The sequence below is a fragment of the Ovis aries genome, chromosome 22 (assembly GCF_016772045.2).
Source record: "Ovis aries strain OAR_USU_Benz2616 breed Rambouillet chromosome 22, ARS-UI_Ramb_v3.0, whole genome shotgun sequence".
Classification (NCBI taxonomy): domain Eukaryota; kingdom Metazoa; phylum Chordata; class Mammalia; order Artiodactyla; family Bovidae; genus Ovis; species Ovis aries.
Genome location: NC_056075.1, coordinates 45904158 through 45928145, shown reverse-complemented (window position 1 = coordinate 45928145; position 23988 = coordinate 45904158). Strand labels below are relative to the sequence as shown.

Below are 23988 nucleotides of genomic sequence, written 5' to 3'. Positions count from 1 at the left end.
CAACTGATGCCTAAAAACAATTTCTGATGATGGCCTCTGACAGCTCTTCCTTTCAAAATACTAAAATTGTCATCAGAAAGCGGGTTTACACGGTTGATCATCACATATGCGCTGACTACTTACCTGACCCACAGAGACTCTCATCAATCTCCAAACAGAGGAGCCATCCAATAAAATACAGAAATAAGGTACATTTCACCCAACCTGCCTGGCTCCAGCGGGGGGACATCAGTTTACATGCAGATGGTGCTCAGCACCCCCCAAAGGAACAGCACACAAGGCCCAACAGACAATTCCGAGGGGACGGCTCCTCAGGAGGACTGTCAGTCCCGGGCACTGTACGTGAAGGGCCAGGAGCTTCCCCACGAGTTCTGGACCTGCTTCCTGAGCAAGCACACGTCCCCTCCTGGAAGAAGTAGAGGTGAGCACCTGGAGGGCAAGAGCGGGGCACTGGGCACGGGGGTCTTGGTGGCGTGGGGGTCTCAGGCAGCACAAGGCAGACAGGGAGCAGCTTCCTGAGATGCCATGCACGCAGCAGAAAGTCAATCAGCAGGAACAGTCACCTGCTGTGAAAACAGGAGCTTCTGACTGGGTTTCCCAGGCTTCCGACGCCAAAGAATCAACACAGGAGATCCAGAAACCACGCAACTCATCCTGCGTGGAGAGAAAGTGGGCACCACTGGTCCCCGCTCCTCCTGTCTACCAGGAAAGTGGCCACACTTCATGTAAGAAAGAATTATGAGAGAGAGGGAAAGGAGTCAGACAGAAAGACGGAGGCTGGGCAACACAGAGGACCAGGCGGACCTGCTGCACAGACACCTCCAGCCACCAGGATAGGTCCCAGTGCACATTTAATGCCAGCAGGTGAGCACTGGTTGGAGGGTGGGGTACGTAAAGCAACGAGTCTCAGCCATGTCCACGTCCACAGGTAGAGACATCCCTCAGTTTCAGTGAAGCTGCTCTCGACAACCGTGGGGTCACAGAAGGGACAGTGGGAAAATGAGGCTGGAGACACCTGGACGCTTGAAATGAGCAGCTTCTTCAGCTGGGGTGATCAGGACCGGCCAGATCTAGAGCTCATTGGTGAATACCGGTAAGAGGATGCTTCTAGAACACAGGGTCGGGTACCTGGGAGTCGAGTCCTTTCTCTGCCACTGCCTGAACTAGGTGGGCCAACGCAAAATCACAGCGTCTCTAAGGTGTCAGTTTCAACTGCTAAAGAGGTTTTAGATGGAACAATAAACACACCCCTACCCAGCTCTGCAAGCTACAAAGTCAGGTCTCTCCCGTGCAGGGCAGGAAGGACAAGGGCTCACGGAGGCACTGGGGAACCAGGAGACACCCCCAGCTGGGGAACGCGGTGAAAGTGAAAGTGAAGAGGCTCAGTCGTGACCGACTCTTTGCAACCCCATGGACTGTAGCCTACCAGGCTCCTCCGTCCATGAAATTTTCCAGACAAGAATACTGGAGTGGGTCGCCATTTCCTTCTCCAGGGGATCTTCCCGACCCAGGGACTGAACTGGGGTCTCCCGCATTGTAGGCAAACGCTTTTACCACCTGAGCCACCAGGGAAGAGGTACCTGACATCAAATACCAAGCAAGCATCAAAAAGTGAACCACTTCCCTGGGACACACCTAACGTGCGAAGTTGCAGCTTTGTCGTGGGTGGACGGGGGAGTCCATGAGCCTAAGGTCGTTAAGAAAGTTCTCAATTGTGGCTTTCTCAGATGAAACTGAGGTTTTCATCTGCAGGAAAACATTCTTCTTATTTTTTCTCAATTAAAGTATAGTTGATTTACAATGCTGTGCTTATTTCTGCTACACAGCAAAGTGCCTCAGTAATATATTGTTCTTCACAGTCTTTTCCATTATGGTTCATCATAGGATATTGAATACAGTTCCCCATGCTATACAGTAGGACCTTGTAGCTTATCCACCCTATATGGACTAGTTTGCATCTGCTAATCCCAAATTATGGAAGAGACAATCAGAGTGAAAACAGAACTTTCTCTGGAGAGAGCTATTCCTCCAGCCACCAGGTTGGCATATCCCTCATTCAGACCTCAAGACTCCAGGTCGTTGGCTATGAGAGACTCACAGTCCAGTCTGAGCTCAGCAGCATCACGATGGAGGTCCTGGCTCCAATCTGCACAGCTGGCTCAGCAGGTTACCCTATTAGCATCTCTCACATCAGGATAGACTGCCAGAGAGCTCAGCCTGGACACCTCTGAAGTGACTGCTACCACAGGATGGACACCTCTCACCTGTCCAGCAAGGGCTGATTGCAGAGAGTCTGGGGAAAAAACAGAGCAAGAAGGCCCTGCACGTGGACAGCTGGCCTTCAACAGCCTTAGTCACGGGCTCAGGACCACAGGAGGAGCCCAGCCCAATAAGGAGATAATGAGAGGCCAAGTTAAGAAACAAAAGCAAAAGGAACCATCTGTCAAGCATAATTAGATTTTATAAGGTAACGTGGACAGCCTAACCACAGCTTAGAGTGAAACGGAACAGCCATCATTAGGTTCTGTGAAACTAAGAATGGAAAAGCCACAACAGAACCACGTATGGCATGGCAATGATCGCAGCATAATTGCATGTCTTTGCCCCACAAACTCAAACAACCACGCATGCAAACTGTCCAGGAGGCAGAACCGCTTTCTTCGGCCAGCTGACGTCAGTAGTATAAAAATAATTACAAGCAAGAAGGGAAGAAGCCGGCATGAGCGCTGCATTATCATTAAGGATAACGCAAGACTGAAAATCGTGAGCCGTAGTCAGTCTACCCAGATCATTCTCTTACACAACCTGTACTTCAACAGGATGCAGAATTCTACCAGGAAAAGAAGGTCCCAGCTCTCAGGACAACAGGTCAACATCACCCCACACAGCCCAGCCATTCACTCATAGACATGAAATGACAATTTCTACATATATGTGCTGTTCAGAAAACCATTCGAGGGAGAGAAGGATGAATTAGGAGTTTGAGATTAACATATATACACTACTTTATAAAACAGATAGCCAACAGCAATACTTGTTCCAACCAAGCACAGTACGGAACTCTATATTCTGTAACAACCTGTAATGGAAAAGAATCTATAAAAGAAGAGAAATACATATATGGGTATAACTGAATCACATTGCTATATACCTGAAATGAACACAACATTGTAAATCAACTATACTTCAATTAAAAAATAAAGTTTTCAAAAAATTTTTTAAAAAGAAAACAATTCAGGGTAGCCCACATTTCACAAATTTTCTTAATTCAGAGAAAGAGATATATAAGGACAACTCTTAGGCTCCATGAGACAGAACTGATTTCTTCTCCTAAGGTGATTTATGAAGGGATATGCACTGTGGTTAATAACAGGGACTTACCTTCTTAGACTTTTTTCTTAAGGTGTAACCTCTGTACCACCCTAAACAAACACAAAGGTAAGATAGTTAGTACAGGGACATTACAGGGTCCTAACCAGCACCTTCCCACTGCCTAGAACTCTCTATCTGCAGAACCACGGGAGTCAGCCTGTCATAGAATTCAGTCATCCTAAGGTTTGCAGAGATGCTTTGGGGGTTTGTAGAGATCATCTCAAAACCAAGCGTGAAGCCTTGTCAGGGGGCTTCACACAAAGACCTCCAGCTCCTTGGTCTCCATCAGCCACGTGGTCCGGAGGGTGGCAACCAGCTCCAGGAGAAGAAGCCGCCCTTTGACCACGGAGCCCGGGGCAGGATCCGGGGTGCACATTTTCCTGTCTGTCCCTCGGCCGGATGGAGCGGGGTCACTGCCAAGCACACATACCAACACCCTCAGATCATCAACAGCGGCAGCACAACAGAAATCCTATTGAGAGCCGACTTCCTCCCCCTTCGAGATGGAGGGGGCTTGGGGGGGGGTGCCCTGGAGCAGTCACATCGCACAAAGTGCTTCTGTGGCAAAGACTCGGCCCCCAACAGGAAGCACCAGGCCCAGGAACACAGGCCCACCGACCCCCTCGGGGGCTGGCCTAGATTCCAGTTCCCATTCTCTCCACGTGGGAGGGCAAGCAAACAGAGCAGAAGACAGAAGGAAATGCCCAGTGGAAGGGACATTCAATGCCAGGCAGGATCTGACCACACCCTCGGCCCCTCCGCTCAGGCTGAGGGCAGAAATCGTCCCTGCCAATGCTCAGGGGTCCACAGCTGGTCACTCACCTCCCAACGACTCTGCTACACACTGAATGTCTCCCGAAACACTCTGAGGGTGCTTTAGGCCACCTCGCTCCAGGAAAGGCAATCAAAAGCCTAGACAAGTTCCACTATGCTCCCCAGGACCAGAAGGACATCAGCCCCCAAGAGAATGACAAAAAGACTGGGAAAGCACCAGGTGGGTCAGCTCCCAGAGACTAACTAAATACTAGGGTTTTAAAGAAGGCCGAGCACTAAAGAATTGATGCTTTTGAACTGTGGTGCTGGAGAAGACTCTTGAGAGTCCCTTGGACTGCAAGGAGATCAAACCAGCCCATCCTAAAGGAAATCAGTCCTGAATATTCCTTGAGAGGACTGATGCTGAAGCTGAAACTCCAATACTTTGGCTACCTGATGTGAGGAACTGACTCTGAAAAGACCCTGATGCTGGGAAAGACTGAAGGCAGGAGAAGAAGGATGAGACGGTGGGATGACATGACCAACTCAATGCCCATGAGTCTGAGCAAACTCCAGGAGATGGTGGAGAACATCACATGCCAGAGGAGCCTGGCGTGCTGCAGTGCATAGGGTTGCAAAGAGTCAGGCACAACTTAGCAACTTAACAAAGTCACCAGTAATAAAGTAACAAACAGTCAAATGCTGGAAATCAGGGATGCGTGAGTGAAGATGCCCAGAAACTGCAAACAGACCTGTATCCACCAATGACCGGACACCTCTTACAGAGCAATGATTTAAGAACCGGAGGAGGAGAGGAAGCAGGAAGTGATGGAGTTAAAATCCTCCAGGGATTATGAACAGATGCTTTCTGAGCATTCAGAAACAAAGCCGCAAATCGCCAGGAGCCTTGCGAAGGATTTGCTAAGACCGAGATTCGACCAGTGAACCCACTTCATTCTTGACAAGGCAACTACACGGTGATAAGGGAGCACGGTGGATACAATGGCAAGGTCTCTCGGTGTATTTGGAGGATTATCTCCTGATAGCCCTCCACCGTTTCCTGGGTGGTTTCCATCTGCCCAGCCCATAATCAGTGGCCACCTGGGTCAGTGTTCACAGACAGAAATGGAAAAAGACAGAGGGTCGATGCAGCAAGCTGTTCAGAAGGCCATATTTAATGTAGAGAACTGCCCACTTTCCTGTGATTTTATCCCTCCCATATTTTCAGTATTACCATGCCCTCCCTTTCTTTCCTGAAATTGACATGGGATGAATATCCCAGAACATCTAAGGAAATACTTCCAAGGGACGAGAGAAAGACAGAGCCCAAGACAAAAATAAGCAAAGTTTATAAACACTGTAGAGGAGAAATCCAAAAGACTTACATATGTATGAAGAGATGCTCAAACGTACTAATAATCAGATTGAAACACATATTAAGTTGACAGTTTAAAACACAATTCGCTAGAGTGAGGAAAATTCTAACGCTGCAGGATTCAGGCAGCCCCCGGCACAGAGGGTGGGCGTGTAGACAGCATAAGCAGTGTGGGCAGGACCCTTCTTCCCCGAAAGTATCTATCCTCGCACCCCGGAGCTGCCGCGTATCCAAAGACACTCGCACACCTACCGCGCTCCGTGGGGCGGATGCAGGAGGCAGAATGGGTGCCCATCACTGGGAGGGTGGCTAGTGTAACGTGAGGGTCACTCAGAGCAGTGAGCGCCAGAGACTGCACCTGTACAAACAGGGCTGCGTCTCGGAACACAGCACTGAGCGAAAACATAAAACGAGAATGAGCACTTGCGCGTGTTGGCTGCTCAGCTGCGTCCGACTTTTTGTCTCCCCATGAACTGCAGCCCTCCAGGCTCCTCTGTCCACGGCATTCTCCAGGCAAGAATACGGGAGTGGGTTGCTAGGCTCTTTTCCAGGGGATCCCCCTGATCCAGGGACTGAACCCAGGTCTCATGCACTGCAGGCAGGTTCTTTACCATCTGAGCCAAACGAGCACTACAACCACATTAATATACACAGAAATATACGCACGCCAGCCAGTACAGGCGCCACAAAAATTCACTTCAAACACAGCAGAAGGGTTTCCCAGGAGGGATTAAAAAAAGATGAGGAGCCTTTTTCTTTTCCTTTATGATAATAGATGGTGGTTTCTCTTTTAACACCTTTTCCAAGCAAAAGGAAAACCTAGGGTTTCCCTTCTCAAGAATTTTTGTATGCGTTATTCCTTCCAGCAACTGAGCCCCCAGACTATGTGCCAGAGGTCTCACCAGAGAGAGCAAATGTTGAAACAGATTAGACCCAATTATTTCTAACCTCCAAGTGCAGATTCCCCTAAGACAAGCAAGGCTCAAACCACAAGCAAGGGCAGAGACGGGGATCAAGGACAGAGGACACCCCCTCAGAAGGCTTCACGGAGGGCAGCAGGGGGACATGAGAGGATGATGACCTGGCTGCTGCTCTGGCGGGGACAGGCCAGGCAGAATGAAGCCAGGAGCAGGGAGGTGCATGGCTCGCTGAATTAACAAGCTGACTCCCTTCTTCCAAGCAGGCCTGGCTCCAAACAAGAGATACCCAGCTCCCCAAGAGACACCCGCCCAATGGCAAGAAGAGGTCAGACATGGTCCTCAAAGTCAGGGAGGGCCCCATCCAGCCCAGGAAGATGGAAGCCACGTCTGTGCACACAGCAGAGCGTTTCCAGCAGGAGGACCAGCACACGCACACTCAAGCGCAGGCGGGTTACCTGTGGACACAGGACCAGGCAGAGCAGAGGAGGCGGGCGGGGGTCAGAGAGGAGCCCAGGGAGGAGCACTCAGAGTCTCCAAGGATGGCTCCAGGTTATAGTCAGGAGGAGAAGGGGGGTGGCGGGTGGGCAGAGCAGCCTCTGCAGAGATCCACTCACACAGCATCTGAGAAGCCCCCAGCAGCAAGGCTAGGACACACCCAAGGAAAAGGCTGGAGCTCAGGTGAGACAGGGGCTTCCCAGGTGGCACAGTGGTAAAGACTCCATCTATCAATGCAAGAGACACAGGAGATGCCGATTTGATCCCTGGGCTGAGAAGATCCCCTGGAGGAGGAAATGGCAACCCACTCCAGCATTCTCACCTGGGAAATCCCATGGACAGAAGAGCCTGGCGGGCTACAGTCCATGGGGTCACAAAGAGTTGGACATGACTCAGCGACTAAACAGCAACAACCAGGGGTTGGGAATCCACCTGCCAATCCCAGGGACACGGGTTCAATTCCTGGTCCCGGAAGACCCTGCATGCCACAGGGCAGCTAAGCCCAGGCACCACAACTACTGAGCCCACACGCTCTAGAGTCTGGGAGTCACAAGAGAAGCCACCACAATGAACAGCAGCCGCCAGTCGCTGCAACAGAGACAAGTCCACGCAGCAATGAAGACCCAGCACAGCCAAAAGTGAACAAAAACAGAAGCATTTTAAGTAGTTTAGGAACTGCCCTTTAAAAAAAAGGACCTAATGCTATACACTGTCCTTATTAAAAAGGAGAAACAGAGTCAAGCAGCGGGAGACCGCCGCGTGATCCTGAAGGCAGAAACCGGGGCGCCGCACCTGCAGGCAAGGAATGCCAGTGAGGACAGCAAACGAGCAGACGGCTGGAGAGACCCGTGGGGCAGCCTCGCGTTCTCAACCCTGCCGACACCTTGACCTTGAACCCTTAGCCCCCAGAACTGTGTGAGAACACATTCCTATTGTTTAAACACCCCACCATCTTGTTGCCTCCACGCCAGGACACCCAGAGGCGGTCTTCACAAGACCTTCCGTTGACAGATGCTCGTGGAAGGAAACGGGATGAAGGTGTGTTGTGGAAGAAAACAGATGATGATCGCTTTGAAAAATCTGAATCAAGTTCGAGCGCTGTGTTTTCATCACGAGAGCACTTTCCTAATCTGGGTGCAACACTGCCGTCTCCCTCAGCACAGCATACACCCCTTGGAGATCCTTCTGGAAATAAGCAGGTGGCAGGACCCGCACCTGCTTGGGCACTGGAGAGTCACTTTATCAACACCAGTGACCTGGGTTCACTTCTCCTGTCTGACTGACCCTGGACATATCCAAAAGGACCCCTCGAAGTCCCATCCACCTCCACGGTGACCTGCAAAGTTTTCTTCTTTGCTCTGTGCTCCAAGCCTCCATGAGCCTGAGATGAACAAATTAACCCTAACTTGCAGGTAAATGTGTTCTCTGAACCTGAATATGAGGAGTGATCATCTAGAAATCATATTCTCTGGAGCAATCCCAGCAGTATCCTACCCTGAACAGGATCACAAAGAAAAGGGAAATGAAATGTGACCAACAGAAATAAATTTTCTTAGGGGGAGAAAGTGGAAGGGGCTGAGAAGAAGAGAATGCCACAGGCTAACACAATCCACAAAATTTAAACAGAATGAGAGCAAAGAGCAGGAAAACAATTATTCCACTGTAATCCAATAACGATCAAGTCACCAAGTTTCCCAAAAGCAATGCGTTCCCCTCCTGCATTTCTCTGATCGGAGTCTAACTAAAACCAAAAAGGCTGTTGTCAAAGGGGAATTGGTCTTCCATTACAGGGTCTTTACAAACACTGGGATATTGTAACCAGCGCTTGGAAGATGGATGAGCCCAGAAACCAAATGCTCACTGAAGACTCCTTTATCATGATGTTGGCCAAAACGTCAATGCCTGCCACCATTTTCGTTTAAGTTAAACGTACAAAAAGGATCACCGACTTGCCGAAGGACTCTCTTGTTTAAAGAGTGCATTCTTCCTACGAAGCAAAGAACCAGAAGTCACGGCCCCCACTACCCGGGGCTGCACAGGAAATTGCTATCTGTTCAGGAATGACGTCACTGTCCACTGTTTATTAACCAGGATTTCAAATGCAGCTGACCCGGGGCAGAAATAAAAAAAAAAAAAAAGATGTAAGAGCATTCTTCCCTTGAGATCAGAAAAGTGTCTGAGATGAGAGGTTTGATCCTTAACCTCTAGCTAATTTCTCCGTTTCCTTCCAGCCACTGGCCATATAAACTGGGGGCAGATAAGGCGATCCAACTGTCAGCTGTAAAAACTGACAATAAGCAGAAGGTACCCACGGGCAGCTACTCGTTCACACAGTTAAGGAGCACGTCTATTTCTGCATCACATCCGCTTCCAAGCATACGCCACGGAAGCTGATTTCCACCCTCAGTGGGACATATTTTAGGGTAAACGGTGCAAATGGAATGGAATTCCAAGCCAGATGAGGAAGTAAGGGACATGGACATGGGTGTTTTAATGGGTTTTTGCTTCTCCAGGAACACAAGAGCAAGCTGCAGCTTGCCTGATGCAGAAGCTGAACGAGGCATCACTTCTGTGCAAAGAGGGTTCCGAAGACTGAGTGTGAAGTTCAATCTGTGATTACTGCGGGATGTCTGTAATTTTCTCTCCCCGCTCCTCCAGCCCACCTCCTCCCAGGAGGGGTCTGCCTAAATCCGATCTGAAAGCAATTTTGCTGCTGGAATTACCAATTTTAATCAGTTCTCTTTATTCCTTTGTTACATGGGAGTCACCCTTCCAACAGGAAATAGAGCCAGCCACCAGTGCTACAACACAATCACACAAAACACCCAGATGTGAGGGATCTAAACTTCCAGCCCACCATCGCTTCTTTTCTGTGCAGCGATAAACCACAGCATAAAACGAAAGGGGTCCCGTTTCAATGATTTGCGACACACTAACATGAAAACCAACTGCCTGAAAAACCAAGGACACTGGAAAACCACTGTCATGGACAAGGGCATTTATCAGATAATTACAACTGCTTCACTGGACCACATCACACATGGCGGTAGCAATCTCTGTTCACCCCTCAGAAAATGGGGTCACAGATTTTTTTAAAAAGGATTTAAGACATGATAATTTTGGTTCCTCTCAGGAAGTTGTTAACAAGTCTAAGTGAGAACATAAAAAGTCTTACCATTCACATCAAACACCTCAAAACACTAAGCCAGACACTAAACTACCTTAAATGTATTAAAAAAAAAAAAAACTTTTTTCAAGCAGTCAGTTATTAACAGTCAAGAATGTATATACATTCATTTGCAAAGAAAGGAAACAATGGTGGGTTAAAATAATGAAAATGACTATTTCAACAGAAAATTTTACAGGTTAAAAATACAGGACTTTAATTTTAAGTTCATCTTAATTTTTTTTTTAATGACTTCAATAACAGATAACCTCACCACTGCCCGCTCCTGACACAGCATCCAGTGTGCAAGAAAACCAGAAGTTAAGTGCTTTCCTAACAAGGTAATGATTGGCCCGTTAGGTACTGAAAGTGTCCTAATCACACAAAACTGTGAAAGGAAACACACCAAAACAAATACGCACCTTCGTACGTTTCCAGGATGTGCACGGCGTCTCCTATTTGTAAAGAAAGTTCATCCGCTCCCCGCGCATCATAGTTATAAAAAGCTGTTCAGAGAGAAAAGAGCAAAGAAGCTATTAGTAAAGGTGAGATTATACTGGCTTGTTTTTGCCTGTTTTTAAGACAGAAATACTCTGCCTTTGCCTGGATCATCCTCTCTGATATCCACAAAAGGAGCCTTTTCTTTCAAGGGTCCTCAGTTTAAGTAGAAGAAATTCATAACCACTTATAACACCAGACAACCACAAGTGGTTTATTGTGGTAAAAATGATGTGAAATTTGCCTTTTTAATCATTTTTAAGTGTACACTTCAGTGACGCTACATTCATAATGTTGAGCTCCATTACCACTATCAATTTCCAGAACTTTTTCATCACTCCAAACAGAAGCCCTCTAACCATGAAGCAATAGTCCTTCACCCCTCCCCCGTCAGCCCCTGATAAGCTGTAGCCTGCTTTCTGTCTCTATGAATCTGGTTACTCCAGCCACCCTTCCAATGGAATCACAGAGTATTATCCCTTTGTGTCTGGCGTCTTCCGTGCTGTGCTGTGCTTAGTCACTCAGTCATGTCCGGCTCCTCGAGACCCCATGGACCACAGCCCGCCAGGCTCCTCTGTCCACACGGATTCAGGCAGGAATACTGGAGCGGGTTGCCATGCTCTTCCCAGATCTTCCCAACCCAGGAATCGAACTCAGGTCTTCCGCATTGCAGGCAGATTCTTTACCATCTGAGCCACCAGGCAAGCCCAAGAATACAGGAGTGGGTAGCCTTTCCCTTCTCCAGGGGATCTTCCTGACCCAGGAATCAAATCGGGGTCTCCTGCATTGCAGGTGGATTCTTTACCAGCTGAGCTGCCAGGGAAGCCTGTGGCTTCTTCTACTTAGTACAATGTTTTCAAGGTGCACGCACATTATTCCATGGATAAAAACCTCATTTCTTTTCACAGAGGAATAACATTTATAATAGGAAGAAAACTGAAGCTATTGTCAACAATGTTTCAGTTATCACTTCATATACTATCATATATTTCCATTAAGAGACTTTTCTACTAGACGACTTTTTCCTGTCTATGAGTCAATGACACACGGACTGAGAATTCCTTGAAAATCAAATTGATTTTAAAAGTATCATATAGCAAAGTTGCTATTAAGTCAAAAAAAATTATAATCAAAGAGGCAAAAATATGTCTTATGTTAAGAAGAAATCCTTCAAACTGACAATACACAACACATGTCTGAAATCCCAAACATTTATCTGACATAAAGCAGTTCTGTTCCTCCTAGCTGAGCATGCAAAAGTCATTCCATTAAATTCAGGCCATGCTTTTGCTCAAGAATGGAGATAAAGGGAAATATCACAGTGAAAAGAGGATGTTTACGACTCCCAAATATTCAATCAGCCCACTCTCAATTTTAAAAATTACAGTGATGTTATTCCTTCCCAATGGACTCTACCTTAAAAGATTTTTCAGACTTGAGGTAAATAAAACTCATCAAAACATTTCCTCGAGCAGGATCAAACTCTCACCCATCCATCCTGAACACCCTGCTGCATAGACTGCCCTTTACAGGACTGTTCAGGTCCATTGCTGGAATTCTCCCTGATCACATGACGTGCAAACTTCTCATGCAAGCATGGAGGGGCCCTCCTGCTGACCGACCACCTGACCTTCCTCCCAACCATACACTCCTGGTCCCTATCCCTATTTCTCCCTGGAAGAAAGAATCTGCCCGGCCCTGTGTGTCCCTCCTTATTCTTCCCCCACGAACGGGGTCTTCCCAGCAATGCCCCCTCTTCCAGAGGGCCAACTCCAAGTATGTGTTGGCTTTCAACCCCTTTCTGCAAAAACACCCGGCACCACAACACACTTCTGTCGCAGCTCCATAACCAAGCTACTGAATGTGTTTGTCTGGAATGTGTCTCTGGAAGCAGAGAGACTAGGCAGGGTACCACCTCTAGCCGTGCAGATCTGAGTGGCCTCCAGCAAATGATCCACCTCTCCCTCCTCAGCTTCCCCTGCTGTAAAATAAGGAGATGGATTTCTACCTCACTGGAGGGCATGAGTACTTTGTGTCCTAAAGAAAATAATGCTGCCAACGGCTCTGTTGATTTGATGCAATGGGTTGCCCCCCAGCAAACAATCATGCTTAGTCGCTCAGTCGTGTCTGACTCTTTGCAACCTCACAGACTGTAGCCCATGAGGCTCCCCTGTCCATGGGATTCTCCAAGCAAAACTACTACAGTGCGGTACGATCTCCTTTTCCAGGGAATCTTCCCAACCCAAGGATCAAACCTGTATCCCCTGCATTGCAGGCAGATTCTTCACCATCTGAGCCACTAGGGAAGCTGTAAACACTCAGCAAATTGTAAAACCTCTTATTGTGTTCGGGGGTATTTTGTTTTCACTGCTATGAAGACTTCTCTTACTATCAGAATCCTTTTTTAAAAAGCCAAAATGAGCAGATTATCACACGAACACAAAACATCAGTAACCACACATATGTAGAAAATTCTGTCTTCCCAGGTATTTTCCCATATTTCCACCCGAATTCATAAAATTTAAATGGCCTCAACTGACATTAATGGTTATTGGAAGTTATTAAGTTTATTTAGCATTTTATGGTGAATCTTTTAACAAGAAATAACTGCATTAGAGAAAGGAAGCTCAGAACATATGCCGGCCTCTCCCAGCCCCGAAAAACCACTTCCGAAGCCTCTAGAAACCATAAATGCATTTATCACCATTCTTAACAGCATCCCTGCCAGCACGCCTATTCTATTACCGATGCAGAAAAAAAATAAACACATCAAAAACAATACAAATAAAAGAAAATGAACACGTCCACTGTAAACACATTCAGGTCCCTGTGAATTTGTAAGGCCCACACACAATAACCTTTAAGTAGTGGCCTCTCCATCTCTGAAGCAGGCAGAAAGGCAGTTGTGAAAAGCTCATACAAGAATAGAAACAATTCTGAGACTCCTCTGGTGGTCTTGTGGCTAAGATTCTGAGTTCCCAATGCAGGGGTCCCGGGTTCAATCCCTGGTCAGGGAACTATACATGTCACAACTAAGACCTGGTGCACGCAAATAAATATACTAAAAAATTAAATAAAATATTTATAAATAATATTTATAAAATACTCGGTATTCTTGCCTGGAAAATCCCATGGACAGAGGAGCCCGGTGGGCTACAATCCACAGGGTCACAAAGAGTCACACATGACTGAGCATGCACGCACAGTGGGGATTTAAAGAAATAAACTCAACTGATCAACAACCGTAAAAACAAAGGGCAGCGCCATGCCACATTTAACTGTGACAGTGTGAGTCACTCAGTCATGCCCAGCTCTGTGTGAGCCCATGAACTGCAGCCCACCAGGCTCCTCTGTCCATGGGACCTTCCAGGCAAGAATACTGGAGAGGGTTGCCATTTCCTCCTCCAGGGGATCTTCCTGACTATGAAATGGGCCTTAAAGACCCACGATTTCACAGATGAAGGGGAAGGGGGCCTCAAAGGGCTTATGCCATGTGGCCTCAAATGACACAGCAGAGCCTGGACCACAACACTGGCCGCCCCGCCCACAGCCTCAAGAATACCACGTTAAAGGCATTGATACGGTGTTGAACAAGGAAGGAGGAGGGTGGGGAAAGTGTGGTAGACAGAACGATGGCCCCAGAGATGTTCACGTCTGAATCCAGAGCCCTGTAAGGCAAAGGGGCCCGTGGCCAGTGAGATGCGCTCAGAGATCTAGAGACGGGGGGCCCAGGGAAATCACAAGGCCCCATGAGAGGGAGACCAGCGCATCACACCGAGACGTGATCACGGAAGCACAGGCCCAAGTGGAGTGAGGCAGGGGCGCGAGGCAAGGAACGCTGGCGCCTCTAGAAACGGGAGAAGGCGAGGAAAGGCCCCTCCTGGAGCTGCCGGGAGGAACACAGGCTTGCCTGCCGAAACTCTGATCCTAGGACTTTTGACTGCCCAGAACTACAGGTTATACATCTGTGATGTTTTAGACCCCTAAGGTTTAATTTGTTACAGCAGCAAGAGGGAACCTATCCAAGGAGATATGTGGAAAACGATTTAAGGGAGGTCTTTTGTGCTTGATTCATTCACTGCTGAGCAGGGGCCCCAAGAGCAAGCATCTGAAGCTGACAAGTCTGAGAGCTGAGGGTCCCCAATTCCTGGGTGATAGAAAAAAAGAACAATGCAGTGAATTTTTTCTTAAATAAACCCAAAGGTCTTCAGTGTAAAAGACTATGCACTACTCTGATCACTTCACCTTTCAAATCTGCCCCTCTTTTGGGAAGTGGCGGGTAGGAGCCGAGACAAGAAAGACCAGACCCAGAGGCATCTTCTCCTTTACGAAGGATACTGGTGATGGATGGCATCTGGGTTTTCAAATGTCTTTACGCAACACAAGCACAGGGACGGTGGCCTTTCTGCCGTTTGTCTTCTTTATCTCTCTTGTCTGTTAAGATGCGGGAACCCTCACAAGAGAGCAGGGTCATCGCGCCTCCATTCACAGCTTCGGAGAGAGCGGCCATCACCTCCCTCTGGCTGGTAGGTGGGCGCTTAATCGATTCCTCCTCCTCAAAGCCATTTAGCTTTTTTAATAGCCTGACTTGAGACAGGTGTCGCTGGGTATAAATGGACCTTCACGTGAATTTCTCAATCCTGGACCACAGAGTCCAGCATAGCAGTTTAACTTGTTATTTGTGTGAAAAGTAAAATGGGAAAAGGAAGTGGAGATGAACCCAAGTCGAAGCTCCTTTCTCAGGAGGACACAGGTTTGTTTTCTTTGGGGGAAGGGGAGGGATTTTGTTTTTGTTTTTGCTCTTTTCTCTCAAAGAACCAGCAGCAGCCCAGAGTGAGGAAGCACATGGATCTTTTCCAAAATAAAAACTGAGCACCCTGGTCCACGCTCCACACAGCTTAAATGCATCAGAGATGTTGAAAAGCCAAAGCCATCTCCTCTGCTCAGTCTCCTGATCAACTTGAAAAAAGGCTGCCTGGGAACAGAAGGAAAGAGCTGTGGTTCATTAATCAGAGAGGAGGGCTTCTATTCACATCGAGACTTTTAATAACACTGATGGTGACGACACGGCAGATGAAGATGGTGATGACGGTGATGGTGGTGATGACGGTGACGGTGGTGATGATGAAGTCGATGGTGATGGTAGTGAGGGCGATGATGATGGTAATGACAGTGAGTATATTCTCTGGGCTAGCCAGTGGGCTCGGAGAAGGCAATGGCACCCCACTCCAGCACTCTTGCCTGGAAAATCCTATGAACGAAGGAGCCTGGTAGGCTGCAGTCCATGGGGTCGCTAAGAGTCGGATACGACTGAGTGACTTCCCTTTCACTTTTCACTTTCATGCATTGGAGAAGGAAATGGCAATCCACTCCAGTGTTCTTGCCTGGAGAATCCCAGAGATGGGGGAGCCTGGTGGGCTGCCGTCTACGGGGTCGCACAGAGTCGGACACGACTGAAGTGACTTAGCAGCAGCAGCAGCAGCAGCCAGTGGGCTAACAGCTTCCCTGAGCCACCTGGGAAGCCCAAGAGCATCACATGTTCAGCTAATTCAATTCTCCCAACAGTCCTAGGAGATGGAGCTAGAATTTTCCCCATTTCCCTCATCAGGGTTTATAGCAGCTCAGAATTGGCCCATACATGAGCAGCCAGAGGCCCGCCTGGATGAGGGGCCAGAATGCCAAAGCTGCAGGGTCTCTTCCTCAACTCCAGCCCTCTCTGAGCCTTGCCATCCTGATGGCTCCCTGAAAATTCCAACATCCAGCCTGGATCCATGACAGGCAAACATGTCCAGGCATTCCTCAAGTCCACCAGAGTCTAAAACATCAGGCTAGTGGATTTCACATTCCTTACATAGAATAACCCAAGCTGGGGTAATTTCAGAAATGCAAGACTGGTTTAACATCCAAAAACCAATCAATTAATTTACCATGTTAACAACAGTAAATAGTAAACAATCATATGATCAACTCATCTGGTACAGAAAAAGAATTCAGTGAAATGTAAATCCTATTCAGGGAAAAACAACAACAAAAGAATTACTTGACTATTCTGACATTTGTTATTGTGGTTCAGCCATTTAGCCGTGTCCAACTCTGGGAGACCCCATGGACTGCAGCACGCGAGGCTTCCATCCTTCCTTATCTCCCAAAGTTTGCTCAAAATCACATGCATTGACTCGGTGACGCCATCCAACCATCTCATCCTCTGTCGTCCCCTTCTCTTCCTGCCTTCAATCTTTCCCAGCATCAGGGTCTTTTCCAATGAGTCAGCTCTTCGTATCAGGTAGCTCCAGGTATTGGAGCTTCAGCTTCAGCATCAGTCCTTCCAGTGAATATTCAGGGTTGATTCCCTTTAGGATTGACTGGTTTGATCTTGCTGTCCAAGGAACTCTCAAGAGTCTTCTCCAATACCACAACCAAAAAGCATCAATTCTTCGGCGTTCAGTTTTCTTTATGGTCCAACTCTAACATCCATATGTGACTCCTGGAAAAACCACAGCTTTGACTAGGTAGACCTTTGACAGCATAGTTATGCCTCTGCTTTTTAATATACTGTCTAGGTTTGTCATAGCTTTCCTTCCAAGGAGTAAGCATCTTTTAATTTCATGGCTGCAGTCACCATCCACAGTGATTTTGGAGAAATCACCCAAGAAAATATATAAAATCTGCCACTGTTTCCACTTTTCCATCTATTTGTGATGAAATGATGGGACCGGATGCCATGGTCTTAGTTAGGGTGGAAAAAAAAAAAAAAACCACTACAGTCCATCCACCCATTTAACAGATAAGAACACAGAGCCCTCCAGAGGAGTCACGAGTTGCTCAAGGAGGCACAGTGATGGACAGCAGCCCTAAGACCCTAGGGTGTCCCTTCCAGACTGTCCCCACCACCCCATTCTTCCTGACCCAAGCCTACAACATCTCTCACTGAGATGAAAAATAACATTTCAGCGGGTTTCCTATATAAAATCTTTTCTTCTCTCCATCACCAAAGTTACCTTCCTTAAATCTTACTCCAAAACACTACACGATTTATCTTGGCTTTCTGAATCACGGCTAATCCTCCAGCACAGCATCCAAAGCCCAGTGGGACATGACTTCAGTCCATCTTTCCAATCCTCTTCTCCCCCACTCACCCTCCTCCAGCTCCACCTCCTCCCACCCCAGGCCTGCTCCTCCCACTGGGAATGTCACATCCCGCTCCGCCTCTGAAGACCCCGCTAGTCTACAAGGGCCCTTGCTGGATTCTGACCTTTCCCCCAAACTAAAAAAAAAAAGGAAAGTACCTACACACCTGAATTAACTGCTTGCTTCCCAACCATTCTATAAACTCTGTGACAGCCCACATGTTGGGAGGCTTACTTATCTATCTGTCTTCTCTGCCAGACCAAACTCTTTGGGGGAAGTAAACATTTGCTCATCATTCGATTTCCCACAGTAGCTAACACCATGCCTTGCAGGCACTCAATAAAAATTCACTGAATTTAACCAGACCACAAAGTATTTTTTCTTGTGAGGTTTGCAACAAGAGAGAAAGCAAATATTGTATCATGTGTTCCTCTTCAAAATGATCTTGACCTCTACAGACAGATCCAGAAGCCCGAGACGGATTCAATCAATAAGAAAGAGAGGCACAATATTAGCTTTCTGGGTTCTGCTTTGGGTCTCTTCCATCTAATGAGATAATCAGCCATCAGTGCTCGGGTTCAAAGCCGCCTTAATGCACCAAAGACATGGGCTTGACCACACATCACTTTTCAAAATCTGCTCAGCTCCGAGCTTCTCTCTCTCTTCCACACACTGTCCCCTTGAAACATGACTTCAGCATTTCAAGGAGCAATTTAAAAGTTAATTAATTCTTTCAGAAAGTCAATTTGGGAAAATTAATTGCTCTGTTTGTGATCTCATTCCCTTTGTCCTGCCATCAGTGGTTAAAAAAAAATTTTTTTTTTCTAACAGTACGCATCTTTTTGGTTCTTAGGGCTGGGGAAAATGCAGACCGTGTCCTTAAGGGTACAGGGCACAGGTCCTGGCTGTGGCACCTGCAGGGCTTCCTTCTAAAAGGCTGGCTGCCTGCTGTCCTTTGGTTTCACAAGTCATCACATGGTCATCTAGTCCATGCCAACTAGAGATGTGCGGTGTTTCCCAGACTCTGTCCAGCTCCTGCTGTAGTCCAGCAGTGGGCTAGGGCTGATGCTGCAGAGATGGGCAGAACACAATGCTGCCCCAGGAAGTCTATGCAGCCTGGTCTCTAAGCAACATGCTGGACCCATTGCAGAAAAAATCAAATCATTTATGTATATCCACTGAACTTGACTCTGGGCAGAAAGCAGCTCCCCACCCCCACCCTATATCACAGCTGGGATCTGGGTTGTCTAAATGTTGTCACAAAAGAGACTGGCGCCCACTCAGTTGCCACTTTCTATGACCCAGAGCCCAGTCCTTCCATCTCTCTGATTTGGGGGCAGACGATTCAGGCAGGGTTAGAGCCTCCCAGAGCCCTGATTCACCATGACTCACAGCAGTGCCTTCACCATCGACTTTCCTTGTGCCCAGCACCTAACAGTACTTGGCACCTAGAGAAACTCTAACGTGGATGGAAGGAAAAGGAATCCGAACAGAAGAAAGCAAAGGAGGGAGGAAGAATATTAGAGCCTGTTCCAAAGGACGCTGCTACAAGTGTGGTCTCTTTAAAGATACAAAGTAAAATAAAATACTTGGGAACAAACTTAACAAAGAAGGCAAAACACCTGCACACTGGAAACTACAGAGCAGTGCTGAAAGAAACTAAAAGACGTAAATGCATGGAGAGTCATCTCACCCTCACGGACTGGAAGACTTCATATTGTTAAGACAGCAGCTCAACCCAGAGATCTACAGATTCAGTGCAATTCTTCTTAAAATTGCAATAACTTTTTTGCAGAAATAGAAAAATCCACCCCACAGCAGCCCAAACAGTCAAACCAATATTTACAAAGCATAAAGGTGGAAGCTTCACACTTCCTGATTTCAACACTTACTACAAAGCTCCAGTAATCAAAACAGTGTGGTTCACACAGAAATGCAGACTGACGCAACAGAACAGAGAGCCCAGAAATAAACTCTCACACATGTGGGTAAATTGCTTTGATGGGGACGGCTAAGCCGTTCAAGGGAGAAGACTATGTTTTCAACAAAGGTGTTGGGGAAACTGTGTACCTGTATGCAAAAAGATGAGGAATCAATCATAAAAAAGTAACTAAAAGTGGATAGAAAACCTAAACATGAAAGCTACAACTACAAAGCTCCTAGAAGAAAACACAGGAGCAAAACTGCACGGTACTGGAGCAGGCAAGTATTTCTTGGATGTGACCCCAAAAGCACTGGCAACAGCAGCGAAAGAAAAATAGATGGAGGCTTCATCAAAATTAAAACCTCTTGTGCACCCCCAGGAAACCACCGAAAGAGTGAAAAGGCAACCCACAGAATGGGAGAAAAAATACTTACAAATCCTGCATCTGATAAGGAATTGATAAGCAAAATATATAAGGAATTCCTATAATTCAATCATAAAAAGCAAACAATACAATCTAAGAGTGGTCAACGTACTCGAATAAACATTTCTCCAAAGATACACAAAGGGCCAAGGAGCACAGGGAAAGATGCTCAACATCGCTAATCAAATCAAAAACTACAATGAGATATCACTTCACATTCACCAGGATGGGTATTTTTTTTTTAATAGAAAATAAAAAGTGTTGGCAAAGACATGGAAAAATTATAATATTGCTCATGGGAATGTAAAACGGTATAGCCACTGCGTAAAACAGTTAAATGCTTCTTTAAAATGTTGAACTTAGAAGTACCATGTGATCTAACAATTACACTTCTGGGTATAAATCAAAAAAAAAAAAAAAAAAACTGAAAGCAGGGACTTGAACAGCTATGTATGCAGCCACTATTCACAGTAGCTAAAATGTGGAAGCAACCGAAGTCTCCACCAACAGAAGAATGGATAAGCAAAATGTGGCCTCTACATCCAATGGAATATCACGCAGCCCTAAAAAGGAGAGACGTGCTGACGCGTGATACCTTGAAGACATTGTGCTAAGGGAAGTAAGCCAGACACAAAAGACCAGGTATGCGATCATTCTTCTCCTGTGATGTCCCTAGAATTGTTAAAACTCAGAGAGACAGAAAGTAGAATGGTGGTTGCCAAGAGCTGAGGTGGAGGGGAAAGGAAGTGAGTGTTTAACGGGTCGAAGAGTTTCAGCTGGGGAAGATGAAAGCGTTCTGGAGATGGACAGGCTGATGCCTGCACAACCGTGTGACTGGGCTTAATGCCACGTACTGTACAACTAAAGATGGTAAACTTATGTCTATTTTATAATATTAAAAAAAGATGAGGTGAAGAGAAACAAAGACTGACCAAGTGAACGAGGACCCAGCATCTCTCATTTCTGTGAGCTAGGAAGCAAACTCCCAGTGGGCGTAGCAGCTTCCCTGACCTGGTTCAAAAACACGAGGTTCAAACCAGAAAGAGAAATAAAGGAAAACGAGGGGTGATGAGCTCAAGGTCCAAAAATACCTCCAACTGCATTCGTGAGTATGGTCTGATAGAACCTATGTTTCTAAAACAGATATCACTTTCAAAATCATGAACTTACTTCTTTGGGGTTAGTATCTTTCTTTTATAGGAATAGATCCTGTTTCCCTGCCAATAAAGTTCCCTGCAGCAAGACTTCATGCAGTGTTTGAATATCAGACTCAAGGAACTCATCTAAATAATTAAAGTGGTGGGCAAGGACCTAGTGAGATAAAGGGAATTGTCTTTGGTGATTCATTATTTCTTTCTGCCTTTTGGATGGAAACAGGTGTGCAGGATGGTCAAGATAAGATTGTGAAAAGAAATACATAAAAGAGTCTTCTATCACATTCTCACTGAAGTGACAGACACAATTCTAAGACATTTTAATATCTTTCTTTAGAATAAAGTATCCTTGTATGCCTTATCCACAACTAGGCAGCCACGATCTCATTTCCATCTCATTCAGAGGGTTGCAGTGCCCCAAACATGCAAGTTGTCTTAGGAAATAGGCTGGGCTGTGCATGGGTCTGGCTTTATTGCTTTTCTGTGACAGGAAAAATGAGTCCACTTTTCGACACTTTTGTCTTTCATAAAGTCAGTGCCAGGAGAGAAAACCACTGACTTCATTATGGACGGTCTTTGCAAATCCACCCACAAATCAGAAAGACTGAGCTGACCTGAAAATTATCTATTTCTGCATTCAATTTTGCTCAGCGACAGAGAGATGCAGAGAAGAGATACGAGGCGAGATCTAATCTCTTTAATCATCCTTCTTCAGGCAGAAAGGTGATTGCAGTTTGGGGAAATAATATGCCAGTGAAACGACCCGGCTCCTACCCCTTCCCCAGCTCCCACCCCAGCCATGGACACTTTACAGTGACCTCACCCCAGAGGACTGGGCAAACCCCAGAACGGCCAGTCCCTGGAGGTCTCCCACAGATGGCACTGCACACCCACCTATCACGCAGGACATGCGTCCAGGGGACCGGACACCCAGGGGCGGCTGGTCCCAGTGAGAACCCTCAGGAGGAAGACCGGCAGCTGGGAACCCTCTAAGGCTCACCATCTCTGCCACGGACCTGGTCAGGACTCACAACTCCCCATCACCGGTCAGACTACTGCTGCTGCTGCTGCTGCTAACTCGCTTCAGTCGTGTCCGACTCTGTGCGACCCCAGAGACAGCAGCCCACCAGGCTCCCCAGTCCCTGGGATTCTCCAGCAAGAACACTGGAGTGGGTTCATTTCCTTCTCCAATGCATGAAAGTGAAAAGTGAAAGGGAAGTCACTCAGTCGTGTCCAACTCTTAGCGACCCCATGGACTGCAGCCCACCAGGCTCCTCCATCCATGGGATTTTCCAGGCAAGAATGCTAGAGTGGGGTGCCATTGCCTTCTCCAACTGGTCAGACTGGTTCCACCTAAAGCACGCACTGAAAACACACACAGGACTGGGGACTTGAGGAGGCAGAAATGAGCCAGCTCCCCACCACTAAGGACACCTCTGAAGGAAAGGAGAGAGGTGAAAGAATTGGGCTTGGGCCTATCTATCTGTGATTCTCAACAATAAGGTCTCTTTGTCACAAGCCCCAGTTTCTCTTACAGGCCTTAAACCTTGAGTTGTTCTATAGAATGGGGTCATGCTTTCTACTCTTCTTTCCAAATCATCCAACCTAATATTAATGGTGATGAGTAAAGGGAAAGACAATGGGAGCACTGCAGAATGATGCTAATTTGTTTCACTTCATGGCAAAAAACACATACATACATATATATATATAGCTGTTGCTGTTGTTTAGTCATTAAGTCATTCCCGACTCTTTGCAACTCCATGAACTGCAGCAACTAGGCTCCTCTGTCCTCCACTATCTCCCAGAGTTTGCTCAAACTCATGTCAACTGAGTCGGTAATGCTATCTAACCATCTCATCCTCCGCCGCCCCCTTCTCCTCCTGCGCTCAATCTTTCCCAGCATCAGGGTCTTTTCCAGTGAGTCACCTCTTCGCATCAGGTTGCCAAATCTTGGAGCTTCAGCTTTAGCATCAGCCCTTCCAATGATTATTCAGGGTCAATTTCCTTCAGGATTTACTCTATATAGGGTAGGGTAGTCCCCACCCCACTCCAGGACTTTGTCCCAAAGCCTACTTCTGTCTGGGATGCTCTTTATTCCCCTTCTTCACCTGGAGGCTTGCTCCTCCAGGTCATCCAACACGTGTAAGGAAACCTTGCCCACCACTTTCCACCCAAAGAAAGGGTAAGCAACCCTCATAGGAGCACAACAGCGCCCTCTGCCCACACTGATGAAGCGTTGTCAGAAAACTGCCCATCTGCTACCCACTGGACGACATGCTCCTCATGAAATAGGCACCCAATAAACGGAACCCAATAAATGCTCATCACGTAGGGCCTGCAGAAGGGCCCCTCCAGCTCCCAGTCCACGAGCAGCTCTTCTACAAGCCCCTGCAGTAGCTTATCCTTTACCTCCCCGCTCCCAGACTCCTGCCACACCTGCCCAGCATCTTTCCATCCACCTCCCTGCCTGCCTGGCACCCAGAGTGACACCAGGATTGGATGAATCACGTCACAGATCAATACAGAGTTTCAAGACAGCGAAACTATTACTTGAATCCTAAATCTACTGGAAAACACTGCAGTTGTATTTGCATCTATTTCCCATTAGAAAACTCAAGACCAGATCGGGGTCTTAAATAGCAGAGACAAATTCTAACATCTCAGTTCCGACAGTCTCACCAGGGAGGTATGTCCCGGACGGCTGACCGTACGCCCAGAATAAGCACAGTTTCACTTGGACAAATGGTGCCAGTGATCCTGCCCAGGGCACCTGCAC

General features: G+C 47.1%; 1 protein-coding gene across 2 annotated transcripts in view; it reads right to left on the bottom strand.

Moving 5' to 3' along the window:
* The window catches only part of DOCK1 (dedicator of cytokinesis 1), a 569019-nt gene that overhangs the window by 502499 nt on the left and 42532 nt on the right, over window positions 1-23988 (bottom strand). For both annotated transcript variants that reach the window (XM_015103500.3, XM_042238527.1), the window contains exons 2-3: window positions 10504-10587; window positions 3382-3422 (exon numbers count right to left, since the gene is read on the bottom strand). In XM_015103500.3, coding sequence (XP_014958986.2) covers window positions 3382-3422; window positions 10504-10587 — 125 coding nt within the window. The remainder of the gene's footprint in view (window positions 1-3381; window positions 3423-10503; window positions 10588-23988) is intronic.